Source organism: Panthera pardus, unplaced genomic scaffold (assembly GCF_024362965.1).
Source record: "Panthera pardus isolate Hobbes unplaced genomic scaffold, ASM2436296v1 HiC_scaffold_2, whole genome shotgun sequence".
Classification (NCBI taxonomy): domain Eukaryota; kingdom Metazoa; phylum Chordata; class Mammalia; order Carnivora; family Felidae; genus Panthera; species Panthera pardus.
In genome coordinates, this window is record NW_026526765.1 from 94603482 (window position 1) to 94627605 (window position 24124).

General features: G+C 37.9%; 1 protein-coding gene across 5 annotated transcripts; it reads left to right on the forward strand.

Annotated features, from left to right (window-relative positions):
• DHFR (dihydrofolate reductase) lies at window positions 1-23613 on the forward strand. 5 transcript variants are annotated; one of them, XM_019462880.2, is made up of 6 exons: window positions 1-107; window positions 445-494; window positions 2529-2634; window positions 8667-8793; window positions 12189-12343; window positions 23254-23613. In XM_019462880.2, the coding sequence occupies exons 1-6, from the start codon at window positions 22-24 to the stop codon at window positions 23366-23368; spliced, it is 639 nt and encodes a 212-aa protein (XP_019318425.2). In that variant the 5' UTR covers window positions 1-21; the 3' UTR covers window positions 23369-23613. The 5 variants fall into 5 exon arrangements, with proteins under 5 accessions (XP_019318425.2, XP_019318428.2, XP_019318427.1 ...); XM_019462883.2 differs by having other exon boundaries at window positions 12228-12343; XM_019462882.2 differs by lacking the exon at window positions 23254-23613 and adding an exon at window positions 18117-19670.
• The last annotated feature ends 511 nt before the right edge of the window (window positions 23614-24124 follow it).

Consider the following 24124-nt stretch of genomic DNA (forward strand, 5'->3'; position numbering starts at 1 on the left):
GTGGTGTTCACAGTGGCTGTCATGGTTCGTCCGCTAAACTGTATCGTCGCTGTGTCCCAGAACATGGGCATCGGCAAGAACGGGGACCTGCCCTGGCCGCCGCTCAGGTACCTACGGGCCCGGAGCTGGATTGGGTGTTGGGGGACGGGGAGAACTGGCGCGGGTTGCTTTTGATCGCGGCACCAGGGCGGGGCCTAACAGACACTCTCGGTTGGGAGGATGGGATCGGACTTTTCACCTGAGCAGGCAGGAGCTGGACCAGGGCTTCCTTCCGCCATCTGGAGCCGGCCGGCCACGTTCTCGATTTCCGTCCTGCTCCTGTTGCCCGGCGAGGACTTTTCCCCACCCCCACCCCCCCCACCCCCAGTGCAGCGTCTGTCGGGAGGGTTACGGCTTGAGCCTACCAGATAATGTTCTGAGTAACGCTGTTTGTCTAATTTATAGGAATGAATTCAAGTATTTCCAAAGGATGACCACAACCTCATCCGTAGAAGGTAATGTGGGATTTTTAAGTGATTGAGGTTTGGGAAACATCTTGCTTGAGTAAGCTTATCAGTGCAAATTTTACTTAAATAAAAAGTTTTCCATGTTAATCTGGGACCTTTTGTCTTACCAGTGATTTATACGCAGTTCCCAAGGTTTGTCACGTTTTTTAAAAAAAAGTTCTTTGAAATTTTATGTGGGCACGCGTAAATTGAGGTACTGGGCAGAATTAGCAGCTAGGTACAGGCTTTAGGGAAAGAGCAGGGAAGGAGACCAGAGGAGGCCTTTGGCATAGCTGCTAACAGCGATGGTAGGGCCTGGAAGGCAGTGAAGAAGATAAAAGTAAAAAAACAACAACAAAAAGAAACAGTTACATGAACTCGATGTGGAGATCAGAAAGGTGAAGGTGATGCAGGAAAGAATCAAGGATGAACTCTCAGATCTTCAGTTTGAGAGTCTGGGTGACATGGAGAATAAAGAAGTGGAGAAGAGTGTGCAGGTGTAATGATAATTTTGAGGTTTGAGGAATTTGTGGGATCTCCAGGATAATTTCAGGTACAGCAAAGTGGGTGAATTGAGCCACTGGAGAGGACAACCATGGAAGAGAATATAGTGGTGAGATGCCCGTTGAAAACCTAAGAGATATGTATTTGGTCATAGGAGAAGAAATAGTAGAGTAAAAGACAAACAGTCAATCAGAAAGCAGATGCAGCATAACTTTAACAGGACAGGTACAAGGTCCTTGGATCTTGCACTTGGGTCACCGGTAGAGACAAGATAGCAGGAGCTTGAAGCTAAAGAATTGACATGAACCACTCTAGAATCCAGTGTATGATCTAGTAGTAGGAAAAGCATCCAATACCTGGCCTATTCACTTGCTTTCAGTAAACACAGTGTTTCTTTGATGAGTGGATGAAAGGATACCAAGGTCGACTTGGCTTTTTGTTCTTTTTTCTTTTTCTTTCTTTTTTTTTAAATTTTTTTCCAATGTCTTCCTATGCTCTTCACTCATTATCTCCACCTTTGTTGTTAGGCCAAGTCTGTACCATTTCTCATCAGAATTCCTCACCTTTTGCCTCTGTTATTTTTGATCACTGATATCTCCTTATTAACACTTAAAGCTCTGTCCTTGAAAATGCAGTGCATATTCTACAGGGGGCACCATGAATTATTGGGGTTTTAATTCTTAGAGGAAAAAAATTTGTCTCCACATTTGGAGGTGATAATTTGGTTATGAGTAATGATGTAAAATACAGAAAAATGCTTAGTGTACTTGTATTTTGTAAATGTTAGTATTTTTGTTTAAAGAAATTCAAACTAATGATGATTCTTTAAAACAGACACGTGCACTTCTTTTGATAGCCTGCCAGAACATACCCAGAGTTATAGAAATGTGTGTATTCCTTTGATCCAGATATCTGACTCCCAAGATTTTTCTTCCACGTAATTATATGAAAAATGGAAGTTATGTGTATAAAGTTTCTATGGAAGCATTTTACTTAAAAAATAGAGGCACAATTGAAAGCATTTTGGCTTTTTAATTGAGTGGAATACTAAACAGCTATCTTTAAAAGTATGGCTACTAATATAAATACAAAGTATACAAATGAATAATACTATTACATCAAACAGTTAAACAGTAACTAGATGTTCTAAATCTCAATCCCCACAATAACCCTAGAACTAGGAACTACTGTTATCTCCATTAACATAAGGCACAGAAGATTCATGACTTGCCTAGTAGATGACTGAATACATTCAGTTTCAGCACTTTGCCCCAGAATCTTGGCTCTTCACTATTATACATAATTGCAATTGATTAAAACTAAATATTGGATATAAATCAGATAACACCAAAGAGAAAAATAGTATATTTAGGAAATGGGTGATAAATGTCAATTTTGTAAGCCTGTTTTTAAGTTTTAATTTTTAAAGCAGATCCACTAGGTGTCACTGTGACAGTCCTATCTCTGCACATGTAAATGAATATATGAAAATATAAATGTATACTCCCAGAATATACTTATTTTTATGTGATTTTTTAGGCAAACAGAATTTGGTGATTATGGGTAGAAAGACATGGTTCTCTATTCCGGAGAAGAATCGACCTTTAAAGGACAGAATTAATATAGTTCTCAGTAGAGACCTCAAGTAAGTATTATCACAAATTCACCACAAGAAAATCATGTCCCATTTCTTATGGTAGAGGTCTGTGTATGACAAAACAAAATTGTATAAATATAGCGCTATTGATCACACTGCTTAATGTCATAAAGGTGATTACAGAAAATGAATAAGCAGTTATTTATGCCACATGACAATAATTTCACTCTGCTACTTAAGTGATTGATTTCACCACTCTGAAAAGTTACATTAAATCTCACTGGGGTAACAGCTTTGCCAGTTTCCTTGAACTGTCACTCAATAGGCTCAATTATCATGTATACAATACAGTTAATAACTTTTTTCTAGTTTCACATATGTTTTGGGGTTTACCAAGATTAAATGGTTTATCCCCTCTCCATACCCTGCCCTGGATACAGTAAGATAGAAATTTTAGGATGGGCTAAAAATCAGTCATAACCTTGTGCCCGATTATTCCTAGTTTACCACAACACCCAAATAATATTTTGTACTTGTATTCTTTATGCAATGTCTACAGGTGAAAAAAATGAAAGTATTGGAATTGACCTAGGGATTCTGAAGAAAGAGAAGTGTCTCCAGTTGGCTTCTGCTAGGAATTTTCCTGTCCTCCAATCTAACATTGGAGTAGATAGTTCCTGATGCCTGGAAATGCCCTGGGGACTTTATTACAAGGAATTGGCCTACACATTTGTGGTGCTGGCTAGGCAAGTCCAAAACTCTGTAGGGCACACCATCAGAAAGGGCATGCTGGAACTCTTCAGCAGGGTCTGAAACTGCTATCTGCAGGTGAAATTTTTTCTTCAGGGAAGCTGGAGGAGCTGCTCTTAAGGCCTTTCAACTGATTCAATCCTGCCTACCCAGATTGAAGTCGATTTATCAACTTTAATCACTTCTACAAAATACCTTTACAGTAATACTTAGATTAGTGTCTCAATAACCAAGGACTATAGCCCAGCCAAGTGAACACATCAAAGACCATCACACTATGAGCAGGAAAAAAACATTATACAACTGTAGGCCAAGGGGGTTCAGGCTTATATAGATTTTTTTCCCAAATCCCTTCTAGAATGGCACAGGTAAAAACATGAAAGAAAGTATACCAGAATATTTGCATTGATCGCCTTGGATGATGAGGAAAAGTTGATGTGCATCTTGCCATCTGCCTCAGTCTTTATACTGTTCTCTTTATTCTGGTTGCTAGGATATTCTGATTATCTTTTTTACTTGGTAGAATCCAAATTCACAGACTGTATAGCCATTCCCAGAGACTCTTTAATAACATCTTCTTGAATACTACTCAAGTTTATGGCTAGCTTGAGCTACAACAGATATAAACAAATCTCGGTGGGGGGGGATATTCCATTGAGCCAGCAAATCTCTGCAAATGATGAGTCTAATTTCTTCTTTATGACCCCCCCCCCCCCCACTGTTGTGCATGTAATTGGGTTTGGTTGTTTCTTATATAACATTTGTTGCTATATTTCACTTGTTTTTTTTTAAGACAGAAAATTTCAGAGTTTTTATTATCAGTTATTCTGAGGAAATAAACATACCAGTTAGGAAAACATTTTAGAGTTTATTTTTTGTGCTTCCTTCTGCTTCCCTACTTGGGGGTCAGTTACACACATAACCTGGGCACCTGCTGTATGCCATACAGTGCTAGATTCTGAATTAAAGGGGAGAGATTTACCCATGTAATCGCTATTGCTCAGGCAAGCTTTTAGAAATACTCAGTTTTTCACCACCACCCTCCAATGTAAGAAGTTGAATCCTCAAGGATAAATTGAATTGTATATAACTTATAGCTCAATAAAGTAATTTTTTAAGGCTTTGGAACCAAAAATTAAATAAATTTTACCACATTGCTATAGCTTTGAGAGCATCTTTAGTAAATCCAAAATTTCCTTCATGATATAAGTTGTTGTAAATTGTCTTCAACTCATGAAAGCTATTTGATATCTCATAGTATAATAATTTTTTACGGTCTGTCATATTCTCCACAGTGATTAAAGCTTTCTCTCTTCTGTCCTCACTATTCACATACTTGGTACAGCAAAGAGTTACCAACCTGGCTTCTACTACCTCGTCTGGTACCTATTAACTTGATGCCTTGCTGAATGACAGTTTCCTTATCTACTAAATGGGATTAATAATGAGAACTTCTTAGGGTGATTTTGAGGATTAATTGAAATTTTTTATGTTAAATTTATGGCACACAGAAAGTACCCTATCAATATCAGATCCTACTGTCCCAGCTTTTCTATTTTGGCAGAATTACCTTTGGTCTCTAATAGAAAATCTTAACGGGAGCACAATGAGCAGGTTTGTGATCTCATTTTTTGCCCTAATCTATCACTTTGTTCTTCCTTCCCACAGTCTTGAGTCAAAAATCCCCTCCTGTCAACCAGAATCCTCCGTCTGCCCCCACCACTTTATCCTAAACTCCCGTTTTCTCCTGGTCTCAAGACCTTGCTCTGTTGTGCTACCCTTTACTGTTTTAAACCTCACTACATACTACTTCTACCTTCAACTTTCTTGGAGCTTTCTTGTGTTAAATAAATAACTTCTGTAACTTCAGTATAAACCTCAGTATCCTCTATGGTCATCCATCACTTCCGTGTCTTGCACATGTTTTTATCTCCTTTGAGACTGTCAGCTAAGGAATCATTCTCCAAGGAGTATTCTCCTTCATCACCCCATCCAGATGATGTACCACCTCTGCCTACCTGGCATCCTCCACACATCCCCATCGCATATCCTTTTCATATTATGGCCACTGCTGAGATAGAGCTCTGCCTGCCACTGGTACAGTGGCACTTAGTATATCCCAGCACTTAGTATATCCCCTAGCAAAGCAGGGGTTCAGAAATTTTTACAGAATGGATGGTCTTTAGGTGATTTATAAAAATAGGATGATCCCACATAGTATCACTTTGTAACCTGTCTTTTTTTCCCCATTTGATATATGGAAAGATTAATTTCTATGAATATTTTTAGTGGCTACATAGTATTCGATTATGAGGATGGAGCATGCTTGAACCAATTTTAATTTTAGTTGGAAATTCTGTTTCAGAGACTGAGTTTGAAAGGTCTTAAATTGAACATATTTTTGAATTCTGGTTAAGATATGATTCTAGCCTAGGGTTTTTTGTTTTTTAAATGCTTTCCCAACAGTCTAGGAAATTGAGCCAGAATTCCATCTGCCACATCATCTTTCACATCAGGCACAGTGAGAAAGGATAATGTTTATATGGTACCCTGAGGTAATCAAATGAGGCTGCTCAAGGCCAGAGGACACTGGTCTTAAGGCTCTGCTAAACTAGGCCACACCATCCTGAGGTCTGAGGGGACGAGAATTTGACACTTTTGAAGCCTATGGCCACCAGTTGAATCCCTTGTCTATGTAGGGAGTTGTAACACACAGACTCCCAATGTCAGGCTGCTGGAGTTGAAATCTCAGGTCCACCATTTCCTAGATCTATAGCCACTGGCCACTGAATCCCTCAGCCTCAATATCATCTATAAAAAGGAATAAAAGTACTTACATAGGACTGCTAGTCTGATGCATATAAAGTACTACCTGTTCCCACTACTTCGGAGAGCAAATGGGTCCTCAAATGTTAGATATTTTCTTTCTAATGTAACTATCCAGGTAAAAAGCAGCCTCTCTGGAGAAGGGAGAAGGATGGAAGTATCACAGGTGTGCATACTGTTTTGCATTATCTCCTAGTCCTCATGCCAGTCCTCTTCAGGAGCTAAGATTCTAAGTTTGAAACAAGGTATCAAAGATGTCCACATGCTTGACTACATATGGAACCACATACCAACTCTCTTGTCAGGGAATGCAATCTCTCTTAGTCTGAGATAAATAGAGGAAGTAAAGTGGGCAATGAAATAAGTCACAGTATTGAGTGTTTGCTATATACTATTCACTGTGTTCCTAGGATTTGTGCTTTTAGACAGTGAACACAGTGGCCTAATTAGCTCAAACATTAGCTCAACTTTTTGCTTATATTTTTATACCCATCTTGGGTCAAGTGTTTCAAACATTCCTAAACTGCTAAGGAATAACATTTTGCAGAAGCATTTCCTCCATGTCTTTATGATAATTAAAATCTGAAACAAATCCTTAATCTAGTCTGTTTTCCTTTAACAGACTCATTACAAAAGGTCAAAAAAGTAGTCTTCACCTTAAGCCCTGGAAGCATTTCAAGCCATTGTTCCACAATCTACACAGAATATTGCCCCCTTTCTTTGAATCCACACCAAACATTTATACCACCTTCTAAATTATTTTGCTACAACCCACCAATTTCTAGGACACCTCTTCAAATTCTCCTCTTATGTCAGATCCTAAGTCACTAAGTCAGATCCTAAACCACCATTTTTCATTCTTCCCTGACACCTGTCATCATTTCTGACTTCAGCATCCTCAGTTACTAAAACCACCTGGACTCAGTTTGTCATTCTAGACTTTAGCTAGACTACCTTCTCCCCAAGCTCAAATCTAGACTCAGTTCTCCCCCTACACAGCCTTGTCCAGCCTACTCACTGCAGCCTCCCTGACACCTTAGAGACTTCCTTGGCTCATTTAACCTCACCCTGGTGTGCGAGTCTTTTTTCAGCTTTTAGTCAAAATACATTCTTTGTGCTATCTTACTCCTTTAGAGATGACAAAGGGTGAAATAAGTAAAATATCTATGAAGGAGGTGAGGGAGGAGGCAGTGAAGAGAATTAATAATCTCCATTAGCTGTTGATTAATCATTGTTACAAGCACTAGTTCAAAGGCAGTTACATAATTTTTTAAAGCATCACTCTGAGAACTTGACTTTGAATTATAATTTCTGTTCTCTAATTACAGTGAAAGTCAAATTCTATGTTTCTTCAATTATAAAGGGAATTATCACTCTCCACCCGCCCCCTCCCCCCCGCCCCAGGAAAAAATAAACAGTTGTGGAGATAGGGAGAAATTAAACTGAAGATGTAACACTGAAATTAATTCTTTCTCCTTTGGATTTTAATTTAAAAAATATACATGCTTATTAATACTTCATCCACTTCTATATTTGAAACATGAAAAGTCTTTTACTCCCCATTCATCACATATTAACAGTTCGAATATCATTCCAAACTACAGTCATTCAAACATACTACTCTCTCTCCAACATTTTTTATGAATCTTTCAAACATAAAGAACCTTAAACACCTGTATACCTAACACATAGATTCCACCATTAACAATTTATTATGCTTGTTTTACCATCCATCCATGCATCCAATGATCTTTTTTTTTAAGCATTTCAGAGTAACATGGAAACATCAGTATGTTTTCCCTTAAATACTTCAGCATATATATCATTAACTAGAGTTCAATATTTCTTTACAATTTTTTTTTTTTAAGTTTATTTATTTTGAAGGAGAGCAAACACACAAGCACGCCCACACACAAGTTCAGGAGGGGCAGAGAGAGGGAGAGCAAGAATCCCAAGCTGACAGCGCAGAGCCCAATGCAGGGCTTCATCTCAGGAATCCTGAGATCATGACATAAGCTGAAATCAAGAGTCAGACGCTTAACCAACTGAGCCTCCCAGGTGCCCCATCTTTTGAGATAAATATTACATACAATGAAATGTACAAGTCTTAAATGTACTTTTGCTAAATTTTGACAAATGTAGGCACCTATGTAACCCCACATCAAAGATGGAGAATTTTACCATGACCCCTCCTAAGTTCCCTTATGCCTCTTCCCAGTGAATCTTTACCCCATCCCTCCAGAGACCACTACTCTTCTGATTTTTTTCAACCATAAATATCACAAGATACCAGAAGTGTTTCTGTTTTTTGATTCATTGTGGACTGTACATACACAAATATGGTTTGAATTTTTGGTCATAGGCCATATTGATGTTAAGTGTTTATTATTGAAAGAATTCATATTTATGATGATTTTGGTTTTATAATTACTTATTCCAATTCAGATTACTTGACTGGTATGAATGGGTTTTATAGACATTATTTGTAATTTTTTTTAATTCAGGGAACCTCCACAAGGAGCTCATTTTCTTGCCAAAAGTCTGGATGATGCCTTAGAACTTACTGAGCAACCAGAATTAGCACATAAAGTGGACATGGTTTGGGTAGTGGGAGGCAGTTCTGTTTATAAGGTAAGTAAAATCATAAAGAAATGTTCTACCCCACTTGCCTTCAGATTCCCTGCCATCTGAACTTTTAAAAAATTAGGCCATGAGCAAAGGAAGTACATTATCCCTACTATAAACTAGACACATTGTCAATTTGATTTATTCGTTTTAGATACTATCATGAAAAGTAAATAAAAATATAAAAGCGAGTTTTTAAGCCTGTTCCAGTTGATTTTCAATTCCAAATAGTTGATGTTTCTAATTTAAAAATATTCTAGGGGCTCCTGGGTAGCTCAGTTGGCTAAGCAACCAACTTCGGATTGGGTCATGATCTCACGGTTCATGGGTTCAAGCCCTGTGTCAGGCTCTCTGCCTACAGCTGGAGCCTGGAGCCTGCTTCAGATTCTGTGTCTCCCTCTCTCTTTGCCCCTTCCCCACCCTGTCTCTCCCTCTCAAAATAAATAAACACTAAAAAAAATGATAAAAACATTCTAAATCCTTCCCTTAGAATTGTACTTGCATTGCACTGTTTTCTACTCCCTAGATGTGCCCTGATATACTGAATTCTCCCCTTTTTCCAAGAATATATAGGTCCTTACTGAGAAAGGGATGGGGCTCTCAGTTACTATACACTGACTAAATGTATACGAATTTGTTAAAACTTAACAATTTTGTATAATATGAAAGCATAGGAAAACTATTACATGTTTCATAATAGAAAAAACGAGTAAAAGAGAAAATAGTCCTTTTTTTTTTTTTTTTTTCCCCCAGTCTTGAGGTCTGTTTTTTGTTTTGTTTTTTTTTTTTACACTTATCATGCCAGGAATTCATAGGGAAGGGGTTCCAACAGTTCAGGCTCTTTTCCATTGGTTCTCCCAAAATGTACTTCTCTGGGTGGAGCAGGCTGGCTTTTCAGTTGAACCCATGTACCTTTCTCTTTGGCTTCCTTCTTTTTCAGATCATTTTCTTTTACACACTTCAGGAAGCTATCTCGGCTCTTTTGAGTGCATTTGCTCAATACATACATTAACTCTCCTGGCAAAAATCTGCCCTTGTTTGTTTACAGCAATGCAAGTAGCATGCTGGGTAACATTGTAGACTCTTCCAGTTTTGCAGTGGTAACATTTGTGAAACATTTCTTGTTGAACAGTGCCTATTCCCTTGATGTCCAAAATAAACCTTTCTTGTAGATTCACAGGTATGTAGCCAACAGAACAACTCCATGTTTCCTAGAACACCTAGAGCACATTCAGCAGGTGCCTCTCCTCTTTCCCTTGGTGAATTACTGGAAGATGGAGGCTCCGGCTGAAAACTTCGTATTTTTTTTTTTAATTTAATTTTATTTTATTTTTTAATGTTTATTTACTTTTGAGAGAGAGAGAGACAGAGACAGAATCTGAAGCAAGCTCCAGGCTCCGAGCTGTCAGCACAGAGCCTGACACGGGGCTCAAACTCAAAAATTGCAAGATCATGACCTGAGCTGAAGTCTGATGCTCAACCGGCTGAGCCACGCAGGCACCCCATAAGATTTTATTTTTTTAAGTAATCGCTACACCCAACATGGGGCTTAAACCCACAACCCTCACATCAGGAGTGTCACATTCCACAGACTGAGACAGCCAGGTGCTCCAAAATATTTCTTCTTTTGAATACCAAATGACTTTCAGCTTTCAAAATTTTTGAGGATAATAAATAGAATTTTTGGACTCTTAAAACACTAATAAAAAATTAAAGTTTATGGGAAGGAAAAAAGCCAGCCCCTACACTTTGGTGTCTTGTTATAACATATATACACTGAATTTGTTTTAAAAGAAAAGATATACCAGGATCCCAGACCTGTTTCTACAACCTTTGGTTTGCTCTATTTGTTTTATGAGGAAATGGACATTTTCCTTTGATCTTTCAGCCAGGCATGAATTTTTAGGAAAACAAATCATTTCTTTATTTTGTTCAATATGCATTTTGAATGATTTAATACCACATTCACTTGAAAATCTACTTTTTATAAATATTTAATTTTTTTTTTTTACGTTTATTCATTTTTGAAAAACAGTGAGACAAAGTGTGAGCAGGGGAGGAGCAGAGAGAGAGGGAGACACAGAATCCAAAGCAGGCTCCAGGCCCTGAGCTGTCAGCACAGAGCCTGACGCGGGGCTCGAACTCACATAAGGAAGTAGAATCTCCAACTGGTAATTTTGTATTATGCACCTGCCTCTCATCACCATAACTTGTAGAACTTTTAGGCTCATCTTCCCTGGGGCCAGCCTGTTTTTGTAAACACAGTTTCATTGGAACACAGCTATGCCCATTGGTTTAGTATTGTCTACAGCTGCTGTTGCCCACAAAGGAAAGAAGGAAACCACATGGTCCACAAAGCCTAAAGTATTTGCATATGACCCTTTACAGAAAAGGTTGTGCCATATAGTATTTCCTTGGATACAGACTTTCAGATGCTGCTGTGGTTCGTCCTATTCAGTTTTTCTAATTTTTGATAACATTAAAAATTGGTAGGATATTTATTTGATTGGGGCAAGAGAATAAGTGAGTTTATTTTTTTTTTTTTTTATTTTTTAATATATGAAATTTACTGTCAAATTGGTTTCCATGAGAATAAGTGAGTTTATATTTGCTGTAGTAAAAAGCCAAAAATAAAAAGTAACATTTGTTCTATGCCCTTATTTGGAATTTCAAGGATAACACACACTTGAAATTTTATATTTTTTTTCTTCCATAAGTTATTTGAAAATCAAGGGTTATTACTTTCTTGGAGATGCAATTAGGACTCATGACTTTTTATTAGAGTTTTAAGATATTCATTCAAGTGCAGTTTTTTCTATAGAAACTATCAACAGTAGCATAGGCTATAGTTAGAAAAGTCATTAACAATATAAGGCCAATACAATCATTAGCAACAGAGGCTAAGAAAGTAAATTACCTGCTAGCATTGTAGCTATCTCCTAAGAAATGGAAGCGTTATTAAATTCTGTGTAAATGTACTAATTAAGTATGCCCTTGGGATTTTTAGTAATCAAAATCTCATAAAATTATATACTATCTTATCCATATATATACATATGCAAATTTTTCTGTGGAGAGCAACTAGATAATTTAGGGTTCTTAATTCTTAAACAACCACCAAAGAAAGAAGATAATACTGAATGCTTAAATGAAAAAAGAATTCATGTAAGCAAACTAGAGGCCAGAATATATTTAAACTCACTCTCATAATTAGTGATAATTATTAGTGCCATTCTCAAAATAACTAAGACATACTTTGCAGGACCCCAAACTTAATAATAGGATATTTAAATAGCATGCTTTGGAGGTGACAAGTTATGGAGCATGTCTCTTAATACCAGATACAAACTTGACTATGTAATTAAAACAAACAAATCTTAAGAGTTTGTTTCTTTTGACAGATAAATAAAGAAATTGATGCCTCTTGTGTTTTTTCAAAGGAAGCCATGAACAGGCCAGGCCACGTTAGACTATTTGTGACAAGGATTATGCAGGAGTTTGAAAGTGACACATTTTTTCCAGAAATTGATTTGGAGAAATATAAACTTCTCCCAGAGTAAGTAAAATGTTATTAATTTGTCTGAAGTACTTTTGGATTTCCTGCTTAAGAATCAGAGAAACAGTATATCTCTTCATATTGAATTTGGAGTAGAAATGTGTTCTGCAGACAAAAACTAGGAATTTTGAGGGGCACCTGGGTGGCTCAGTCGGTTAAGCGTCTGACTTCAGCTCGGGTCACGATCTCGCGGTCTGTGAGTTCGAGCCCCGCATTGGGCTCTGGGCTGATGGCTCAGAGCCTGGATGGAGCCTGCTTCTGATTCTGTGTCTCCCTCTCTCTCTGCCCCTCCCCCGTTCATGCTCTGTCTCTGTCTCAAAAATAAATAAACATTAAAAAATTTAAAAAAAAAAACTAGGAATTTTGGGAAATCTGCTTTAACAAACTTGGGATGTTTAAGTTTTAATAATTTGACTGAAATCTAGAGAGTAGTCATTAGCTCATTCTATGAGGTCTCTGCTTAGCATCAGACACTGTCTTAGGCACTGGGGAAGCCGTGCTTACCAAGATGTCACTGCTCTCTAAGATTAGAGTATTTGTAGTAGAAAAGGAGAGTAGTAAATGAAAGGTAAACATTAAGAGAGTTGCTATATGGAGAACTGAAATATTGTGATGTGGTAAATACTGTATTGTCTGAGAAGTCCTCTCTGAAGAGGTGGTGTCTACGCTGAGATCTAAATGTCAAGAAGCCAACCATGCAAAGAGAAGAGCATTCCAGAAACCAGAGAAATAGCTCGTGTAGAGACCAGAGGGCAGGAACAAGCTTGGTTGTGCTCCCTGACCCTGAGCAGGGACTGACTACTCTGAGCATTATAAGCAAGGGGGAGGCCAGAGGGGTCAGACCAGACACAAGTTTAGAGGGTTTGAAGAGAGGGTGACATTGTTCCAGCTGTTTGTGGAGAACAGAAGGGACAAGAGTGAAGCTGGGAGACCAGTTAGCTGCAGGAGTTGAGGTGAAAGAACAAGGGACTTGGATAGCAGTGGTGGTGATGGAAGAAAAGATGGAGTTAAGATTTCAGCATGAAACTGCCTGATTTTGAAAACTCACAGCATTTTAGTTTAAAAGCACTTTTCATACGTCAACTTTAAAAAAAAGTTTTTTTAAGTACTTCTCAGCTTTTGGCTATGAAGAGTAAAAGTAGAAGATTAATCGTATCAATGCTTTCAGACTAGGTTTTAACACATCCTTCTAATATTAATAAATATTAATAAATACGGTGTATTATATTCAATGATTTTCGTGTTAAACTATTCTAGCATTTCTGGAATAAATCCACTTGGTAGTAATGTGTAGTCCTTTTTATATGTTCCTGGATTTAATTTGCTTATATTTTGTTGAGGATTTTTGCATTTATATTCATAATGGATATTGGTCTGTAGTTTCATTTTTTAATAATGTGTTCACCTTGTTTTGGTGTCAGGAGAGTACCAGCCTCACAGAATGAGTCAGGAAATGGTCTCTTTCCTCTTCTATTTTTTCAGAAGAGTTTGTGAAGGATTGGTGTTAGTTCTTACTTATTTTTTTAAGTTTATTTATTTATTTTAAGAGAGAGAGAGAATGAGGGAAGGGCACAGAAAAGGGATTGAGAGAGAATCCCAAGCAGGCTCTTCACTGGGAGCACAGAGCCCGATGCGGTGCTCAAACCCATGAACTGTGAGATCATGACCTGAGCCGAAACCGAAAGTCGGATACTTAAGTGACTGAGCCACCCAGGCTCCCCAGTTCTTTAAATGTCTTAGAAGATTTTAATAGTGGGAAGCTTCAGATAGGAAATTTCTATCCAAAACCAAATTCCAAGGAAATTGCTCAAAAATGGACATTCTAGACAAGGCTATGAAAGAAAATGGAGTCTTTTTTTTTTTTTTTTTCCTGTTACATCATTTGATGGTTGTCTTACTTTGAAGTTGTACCAACATAGTAACAACCTCCTGAACGCAGAGTGGAGGGAATCCCCTAAGGGGAGATCTGGAGTAGGTCAGTCTTTCCTGAGGTAGAAAAAAGAGAAACCTGGAAAGACAAAGAGAATATACTTTGTCCCTGAAAATCCGTAATGTTGCTCAATTCTTGAGCTGCATTCTCTCCAAATGTCTGTACCCTGGGGAACTTAAAATTGCTCCGTACTGTCCAGAAATGAGCTCTGATTGTTCTCTACTTCCCCTTTTTCTTTTCCCACAGCTACACAGAGGTTAGACCCCCCATTCTCCCTATTAGTGGCCCTCTTGTAGTGACATAAGTTTCAGTTCAAACAGTTATCTTTTATTAACACCATACTTCCTGGTAATAAAAGCACTAGTAAAATGAAATAAAGATGAGAGGACTATTGTGAAGTGCAAAGGGAATAAAATTAGAATGTGGGTGAAGCCACAAGTGGTAGAAACCTAAAAGCAGAAAAAAAATCTTAACAAAGTTAGATTTTACTTTGCGTCTGCCTTTTTCCCCCATGGGTCATTGTCTGCATAATTCTTTTTTTTCTTCTTTTTTTTTTTTTTTTTTTTTTTTTTTTTTGACAGCAGCATTCCAGCCTGTCCTCTAAGGCTGTGCCCTCATTCATCTTACCTATAAGAAATCTTTCCCATCTCAAACTATTTCACACTAGGCTCCAGCCAAACCAGCAGGCCTAAATGTTTTATACCAGCAGTTTTCTGCTTAATGAGCCCCAAACAGGTTTTTCCTTGTAGTTAACAGCGTTCCATGTAACTATGCAAAGAGGATAAAGGCCAGAAGAGGCCTTTGAGGCCGTAGTTGGCTCCAGAGCTGGGACAGATGCCCCTTTTCAATAGACAAATTTAAGAAAGTTTTTGATGGGCTAACAGTTCCTCTTCTGTTCCCATTAGTTCCTGACTAGCCAACAGGATCCTTATTCATTCTATTTGTACGACTCCTCCTGAGCCTGTGCTTGCTATAGTCTTCATTTAAATTTAGTTGTGAGTTGTTTCTTATAGATAACTATTTACCTCTTTCTTAGACTTTACATTACATCATCTCAGTATTCTCATGCTTTGTCAGTTCGAATCTTATGTTTCTTCATAGCTACTGGATTCCTTACTGCCTGAAGATTCTAGAGGGGGATCTCTATCTGGGTGGTTCATAACAAATAGGAGGCATTTCCACATCCTGTTAGGCTTAAACTCAGAGTTCATATGTGGCTCCTAAGCAGTTTGCTCTTCAGAAAAGTTTGGAATTATGATGGTTGGGGTAGTTCTGTCATTATTAAACAGACTGAATATGGGGGCGCCTGGGTCACTTAATCAGTTAAGTGTCTGAGTCTTGATTTCGGCTCAGGTCATGATCTCACAGTGGTGAGATTGAGCCCTGTGTCAGGCTCTGCGCTGGGCATGGAGTCTGCTTGGGATTCTCTCCCTCCCTCTCTATGTGTAGGCATGCTCTCTCTCTTGAACGAATAATAGACTGAATATATAAATATTGTGAAAAGTAAAATTAATCCGAAGCAGAGTTGAATTTCAGTTTCACAGAGCAGATTAACATTAATACCGTGGCTGCTGACTATACCCAGCCAATAACATAGTATTTCTAAGTATTATTTGTGGTTTTAGAAATAATTTTGATATTTTGCTTTTATCTTTTAACTGAGAATCTTGATACTCTTGAGAATTTTACAAACACACAAAAATGTAAATGTTACTTTTTGGTGACTCATTCCAAAGAAACTAAAATTATGGTTAAAAGTTGGCCTCGAAAAATCACTGCTTTAAAAAAAGAAAAATGCTATATTGCTACTAAAACAGTTGAACAGAAACAGCTCAGGAAATGGTTAGTAAATAGAAACATAGATTTTATTTTCTTTATATGTTATTATACTATTGTTACTTTATATGTTTATGTTTTTTATCAAATGGCATACCTCTGATTAGTCAACAAAAGGTTAATACCTGTTATTACTCAGCATTGCACTGGGTATCATAAGAGGTTTAAATCTTTTCCTATCTTATCCCTGCTACAGTGAGTTTAGAAAATACGGGGTGAAAGAAACTCATAATACTAAAGAATAACATTTATAGAGCACTTAATGTAATGAACTCAGGGCCAGATTATTCATAAGGATGAAGACAACAGAACCAGAGTCAAACACAAGTCTGATCAAAGCAGGTGTTCCTCATCCCCACCTGGAGCACATGGGGGTGCAGCTCGCACAATACTGAGGAAGTATAAGATTTGGGTTGGAGACGAGAGTGGTCAGTACAGTCCTCAGTGGAGGACCTGAGGGGATTTTTTGTTGGTGGTGGGTTTTTCAGTGGGAAAAAAATTTTATTGTAAGAATACAATATGAGACCTCCTCTCAACAAAATTTTAGTTTTCCAATTCAGTGTTGTTAACTGTAGACACAGCATTGCACAGCACATCTCTGGAATTTAATCATCTTACACAACAAACTTTATTCCCTTTGAACAACTGTGTTTCCCCTTTCCCCCAACACCTGTCAACCACCCTTCTACTCTCTGTTCTTATGAGTCTGACCATTTTAAATTTTTTTTTTCAACGTTTTTTATTTATTTTTGGGACAGAGAGAGACAGAGCATGAACGGGGGAGAGGCAGAGAGAGAGGGAGACACAGAATCGGAAACAGGCTCCAGGCTCTGAGCCATCAGCCCAGAGCCTGACGCGGGGCTCGAACTCACGGACCGCGAGATCGTGACCTGGCTGAAGTCGGACGCTTAACCGACTGCGCCACCCAGGCGCCCCGAGTCTGACCATTTTAGATAATGCAGTATTTGTCCTTCTGTGACTGGCTTATTTCACTTAGCATAATGACCTCCAGGTTCATCCATGTTGCTGCATATGGCAGGATTTCCTTCTTTCTTGAAGTTGAACAATATTCCATTGTATGTAAATACAGCATTTTTGTTTAATCTTTCATCTGTTGATGGGCATTTAGGTTGCTTAGCTACTGTAAACTAGGCTGCAGTGAACATGGGAGGATATATATTTCTTTGAGGTCCTGATTTGTTATCAAAAACAAAAAACGAGATAACAAGTGTTGGTGTTGGTGAGGATGTAGAGAAACTCTTGTGCACTGTTGGTGGGAATGCAAACTGGTAGCAGCCACTGTGGAAACAGTATGGAGGCTCCTCAAAAAAATTAAAAATAGAACTACCACATGATCTAGCAACTCTGCCTCTTGGTATATACGCAAAGGAGGGCTTGGGTTTTGAATTGGAAGGTGGCAGGAACACAGATCTAAGTGAGAGAAAATTTCAGATAAACAGTGATGTCCATAAAAGAACTGCCGTGAGGAACACTCTGGGAAATTAGAGCAGCGTGGTGTCCACTGATTAAACAGCAGAATCTTTCACCATACGGGACACATAACTTCAGTTCTACTCTAAGCAGCTAAAGGTTGTATCTTGTTTTTCATTTGCTCACGTAAGAAATTTGATATCAAGTGTAAGATTTGCAAAATGTTACTACATTTCATACTAGCTGGGTGATAGTGGAAAGGTAAAAGAGAAACTGCTGACAGTGGCTAGTTTGAGACAGAAGAATTAGGAGTCAGAAGGAAAGGATAAATTGCACTTTTTGTTTCCTAACTTTCTGTACAGTTTGCAAGTTTTTCTTTCTGTTTCCTACACTGTTCCATAGTGTATTTGTATGATACCCAGTTTCACCGTGACTTACCATTGTGGAAAAAAAAAATGAAGACGAAACTTTTATTTACTTTATTGATGCCTTTTGGCTGAGCTATCTCTTTTTAATTGACACAGTATATATCTTTTTTTTAATTGACAAATTATTCCACATATTTTTCTTTTACAGATACCCAGGTGTTCTTTCTGATATCCAGGAGGAGAAAAGCATTAAGTACAAATTTGAAGTATATGAGAAGAACAATTAATGTGAAGGTGTTTTCTGGTTTATTTCAAGTTAGTTGTTCCCCCTCCCCTCCAATTACATATTTTTTAATATTAGAAAAAAAGACTTTTGTGACTTTAGGTCAATGGCTAATTATTTGTAAGCAATGAGATTTTATAAATTAATCTTAAGTAGACTATAGTTAAGATTAGTCTTACTATTCCATATCAGATAACCATTTATGAAACCTTTTTTGCTATAGCTGTATGATGCCCATCAAGGACCAGCACCTGCCTACGGTAGCATATCTTTCAAAAACCAAAGTTGAAAAAATTCCCCGAGAGCATGAGTTGAAACCAGGACCTATAGAGATAGAACTAGGCAGATTTGTCCAAAGGTCAGACATGGATTATAAACAGAAGAGATAGAACTCAGATATTAAAAGAAAATTAAATCAAAATAGAGACTTTGAATTCTCCATGCATTTCATTCACTCTTCTCAAAAAAGGTTCTGTTCACTCAGGCAATCAGTAAGTTGAGGGAACTCTGGTATATTCCATTGGGATAGTAAAGAGGCAGGTAGGACACTGTCTTTTTGAAGGTTAAAAGAAAAGGTCTGAGACCTCTAAAAATTCTGCCTCTGATCTTCTGTGGGATTCCATGGATGTTACAATGATAGAAGAATAAAGTTGTTCTTTACAAAAAAGAGTGATTTAAAACAAGCATATGGCTAAAATTAGAAATTAAAAAGGTAGTGAAATGAAACTAGATAATGCAAGAAACCAAACTTATGAAGTTGGAAACAAAATTAAACTTCACTGAATTAAAAAGTGAAAATTAAAACATGTTTTCCTACCATGTTAGCAAAGATTTGGATTTGTTAGGTATCCAAAGAAAGGGCATTTTTTGCCTTGTAAATTAATACAACTTTTTTAGAATTTAAGTTAACAATATCAATTAAAATTAAAAATATTCTGGGTTTGGACCCAGAGCTGAGTTTCTACTTCTAAATATTAATCCTGAACAACAAAGAGATAGACCCAAGAGAATTTGTTGCACTGAGAATTTTTTTCAACTTGGAAACAGGGCTACCTGGGTGGCTCATTCGGGTAAGTGTCAGACTCTTGATCTCAACTCAGGTCATGATCTCACAGTTCATGAGATCAAGCCACATCGGATTCTGCACCGACAGCACAGAGCCTGCTTAAGATTCTCTCTCTCCTCTGCACTGCTCCCCTTGCCAACTCACACACGTGCACTCTCTCTCTCAAAATAAATAAACTTAAAAAAAAAAACCTTAAAAAATAAAACTTGGAAACAGCCCAAATGACAATCAATAAAGAAATAACCAACCAATATGTCTGTAGAATTTAATATTGTCTGTAACAGTTAAAAAGAATGAGGTACTGACAGAAAAATGCCAAAGACTGTTAAATAAAAGAAGCGAATTGTGTATCATACCTAAAAAATTTACTGATGGTATATAGTATGTGTAGGAAAATGTATGCTGAAACTGTCGACAGTATCAGAGTTGAGCATGTTATTTTATGAATTAGGTATGCCTATTGTAATTAGATTTTTTTAAGTATTATGTGCTGGATTTCATGAACAATTAACATAATAATTGAGCCCCTTATGTTCAGCAGTAAAATTAGAATATAGAAATCAAGAGTATAAAGGAATTTACTAAAATCTTCCAAAGAGGGGGAAAAAAAAAAAACCAAACAGATCACAGACAAGAAAAGGAATCAATACTGCATGAGACTTACAATCCTTAAGAAAACAGTGGAGCTTTCTGCAAGGAACACAATCAGCAAACTATTAGTACAGGTATCTAGAATTTTTAGGACTCAGATACTTAGAAGCAAGCCATCTAGAGAAGAGGAAACCCAAATAGCCAATAAATACATGCAAAGATAAATATTCCCACTAGTAACTGAGGAAATGCAAATTAAAACTGCAGTAAGGTACCATCCCACATACTCAGATGTGGCATTCTCACCAACACTTGACATTGTCAGCCTTTTACCATGTTTGTTGGCAATATTTATTCAGGATGAAGAAGCACATACCCTTCGACCTAACATTTGTACTCATGGATAAATACCAAGAGAAATCCTTCTATGTTGCTATCTAGAAATTTGCAAAAGAATGTAGCAGCAACCCAAACGGACTAAAGGACTTAAGTCTGGTAACTATTTGGGGACAATATGAGAGGAAAAGTGGGGATAGCTGTCTAACTGCTAAATCCTCATTGACCTATCAGGAAATCACTAATATGTAAAGTAACAAATCAAGATGTAATCAATTATTTGAGAAAAAACAACAGAAGAAACTGTTAAAAGCCATTAATCTGGAGAGTTGGGAGGGTGTGGGGCAGAAGACTGCTCAGGTTTTTTATAAACTTTAAGAGGCTAAAAATAATATACCTTAATACATGCATTCATTTGAAAAATGACAAAAATAGTTAACTGGAGGAAAGAAACCAACATGAACGTAACTACCAGAAGGAAAAGCTAAGAGGATGAAAATGCTTGCCAATGAAAAGGACATTTGAGGTTGGGGGGAGAGAGCAGTAGACTACTGTTTTCACTGCAAAACTTTAGGGATCTTGATTTTATTTAACCATTTTCATGTATTTAGTAAAAATTCTTCCTTAATAAGTTGCTAGTTTGTAAGTGCTGACCTCCTGATACTCGAACACCTCACATAAAATTTCAGACTCTTAATGGCAATTTATCCCCAGAGTCCGCTTAAAAATGTAAAGAAGAAAACATAATTAGCCAAGGGTCACACAAAATTCCTAAGACCAATTGCTAGAAAACCATCAGGCTTTCTCTCGTGGTGCCTGGTTTGTTCATTTTCAAGACAAATGCAAGTCTTCCTTTTTCCACATTGATTTATAAAACAGCACTGTCAAGTGTTGATAATTGGAGGCTAAAATGTAATAAAACATGAACATATGTTCTAAATATTCAGGTTAGCCCATTTTATGTTTCTGTGAGGTTGAAACTATGTAACATACCCACATCTTAATAAATGTTTCTCAAATGTCCTCCCTAGTACACCTGTATGAGGGATGGGTCCCAGAATCTGCAGAGTAAACAACACCCCCAGATGATTCTAAAGCGTATCCAAGGATGTAAGTCACTGAGTTAGAGTGCTTCTGGCCCTCCAAGGGGAAAAAAACAAAACAAAAAAACCCTGAAACTTTATTTCGTATCTCTAGGACATCTGAATAAAGCAAAATAGAAAAATGAGCAAATTGTAAATCAACATGTATGAGATTGGAGGAAGTAAAATTGTAAAGGTTAGAACGATGTGTTGCTGATCTATATTAAGAACTAGATTTTCATTAAATATGTAATAAAAATACATATGAAAGTAACATCAGTAGCTCAAAGAGATACATAGTAAGTAAACACAGGAACAGATGTCCCTTTAACAAGATGCTTTATATATATTTGGTAAACTAAAAACTGCAGCAAATGACCTATAGGCAACATGACTTTGTGAGGGAAAAGTCGGCTGGCCAGCTGCCGAAAGGGTTCCGAAAAATAGTGATTTCTGAAAGATTGAAACTTGTGAACAAGGATGTTCCAGTTAGGACAAAAAAGAAATACATCATTAAATGAGTATCAGGAGTAGAATTAGAGACTCTTAACGAAAAGGTATTGGTCATAAAAGGGATAGAGCTTCTGGCTAAACACAGAGGAAAGAAGCCCTACAATCTATGTGAAGTTGGGCTTTTCCTGGGGCAAAAATGAAATTGCATTGCCGACCATTTCTAATTATTTGGTCCTGCCCTTTCTGTTCCCCAGGAAACCTCAAGGGGACCGGGAAGTTTTTCTGTCTGTACATTGACATTTCTTTATTCTCTAAATCTCTTTACTCTTGGAACAAAGGAACAAACCACACTGGTGTGTGTGTGTGTGTGTGTGTGTGTGTGTTTTAAATTTGTATAATTTCGAGAGAGAGGGAATCCCAAGTAGACTCCGCGCTGACAGCGCAAACCTTGACGTGGGACTTGACCTCAAGAGCCCTGAGATCATGACCTGAGCCAATGCTCAACCAACTGAGCCACCCAGGCACCCCTGTTGTGTGGTATTTTCAAATAACTTTGCAGTCAGTAATTAAACTAGATGTGAAACTTAGTACTGGAGGACATGTTTTAGGTGGTCTGTACTTCTTTGCCCCAGGACCATTGGACACACAAACCCTGAAGGAATAGAGGGTTAGTCTGTAAGGGGGGAAGACTTAATGATGCCGGAGCTCAGGAAAAAGTGTAGAAAATAGAGAAGAGAATTTCTGCTGCACCTACTAGACAAAATTATTTGGCAAGGCATCCTGAATGACGCCTTTTTTAGAGCCCCTGGTCATAGCACCTGCAAAGGGCCAATGTTTGCCCGCAGGTTTTTTTTATTGCCAGTCCTCTTTGATAGGTGAATTATCAAATCTTAAGCTCGAGGGTTTTCCCGTAGTATTTTATTATGAACTATTTCAAGCACACAGAGAAGCTGAATTATACATTAAGCACCCATTCTTATCCATCACCTAGATTCTGTCATTGTTAACACTGCTATCTCTGCTTTACCACATATTTAGCCAGCCATCCATCCATCAGTCATTCTTATATTTTGATACATTTCCAAGTAAGTTTAGATCTCAGGATGTTTCATCCTTAGATTCTTAAGCTTGTATGTCATTAACTACAGTTCAAAATTTGTTTACTTTTGGGGGGAAGGGTAAGATCTACATGGAGAAATGCAGATCTTAAGTGTAGCATTTTACAGGTTTTAGTAAATTCATGTGTCTTCATGACCCAAACCTCTGTCCATCACCCCGGAAAACTCCTTCATACCCCTTTCCAATAGCAAGCGCTATTCTGGGGCTTTTTTTCCTCATTTTAGATTATTTTTGCCTGTTTCTGAACTTCATATGAATGGAATCATACAGGATGTCTGACTTATTTCACTCAGCATCACTTATGTGAGAGTCAGCCATGCTGTTACATGTGTCACTGGTTTGTTCCTTTTTATAACTTTGTAGTGTCCACTATATGGCCACACCACCATTTGTTTATCCTTTTTCCTATTGATAGACATGTGGACTCTTCTGAAGTGGGATTTGAGCTTGGTATTGAAGGATCTAGAGAGATGGAGACTGACGGTCAGGAGGAAGGCAGATATATGCTCCAGGCAGAGGAAAAACCATGAAGAAACTTCATCTCCAGATTCCAAAACCCAGAACAAGGCCTTACCAAGGAAGGGCAGGTGTCATCAGGCCCCAGGTCCATCCAGCGGCAAGCACCTACTTCACCTACTTCACCTCACTTCGCCAATCTGTTCTCTTTCATAACCATATCTAGTTCAGGTCTTTATTTGCTCTCACTTGGACTGTTGGGGTAATCTAAATTGGTGGTTTTCAATCCAAATAAACTATGATAAACATGGCCAACAAATAGTCTCTGAACTGCACCTCTTATTATGCCACCGTCTCCCCTTCATGCTGACCCAACTAAGACCAAACTCCACCTTGGCCTTTATGGTCTTCTCCAGATGGCAATGATCAATCTTCCCAGACTTACTGTCTAAAATTCCTACTCCCTCCATGTCACACACAAGCCACCCGCAGCTCCTCACAAGTCCCCACATAGAGCCAAGCTTTGCCACACACATCCCCTTCCTTATGCAGTTCTCTCTCCGTATAATGGCTCCATCCCTGTATCGTCGAGTGTAAATCATATGTGTTCCTCAGAGTCCTGTCCAAATTCAGAGGGCTCCCTCTTTCATGAAGCCTTCCTGCTCACCCTCCTCTGAATCACCCAGTGCTACCTATCTCTGTTATAGCACTTACCCGCAGCTTGCCTAACAGCTGTTTGTTATTCTCATCTCTCTTTTATCAATTAGGAGTGTCTTCAGCTGCAAGTACCAGCAAGTCCAGTTAACAGTGGGGTAAACAAATTTGGATTT

Coding starts and splice junctions, on each gene's coding strand:
- DHFR (XM_019462880.2), top strand. CDS start 22: ATGGTTCGTCCGCTAAACTGTATCGTCGCTGTGTCCCAGAACATGGGC. Junction 2,635..8,666: donor GTTCTCAGTAGAGACCTCAA/GTAAGTATTATC, acceptor TTTTTAATTCAG/GGAACCTCCACAAGGAGCTC. Junction 12,344..23,253: donor AAATATAAACTTCTCCCAGA/GTAAGTAAAATG, acceptor TCCTATTGATAG/ACATGTGGACTCTTCTGAAG.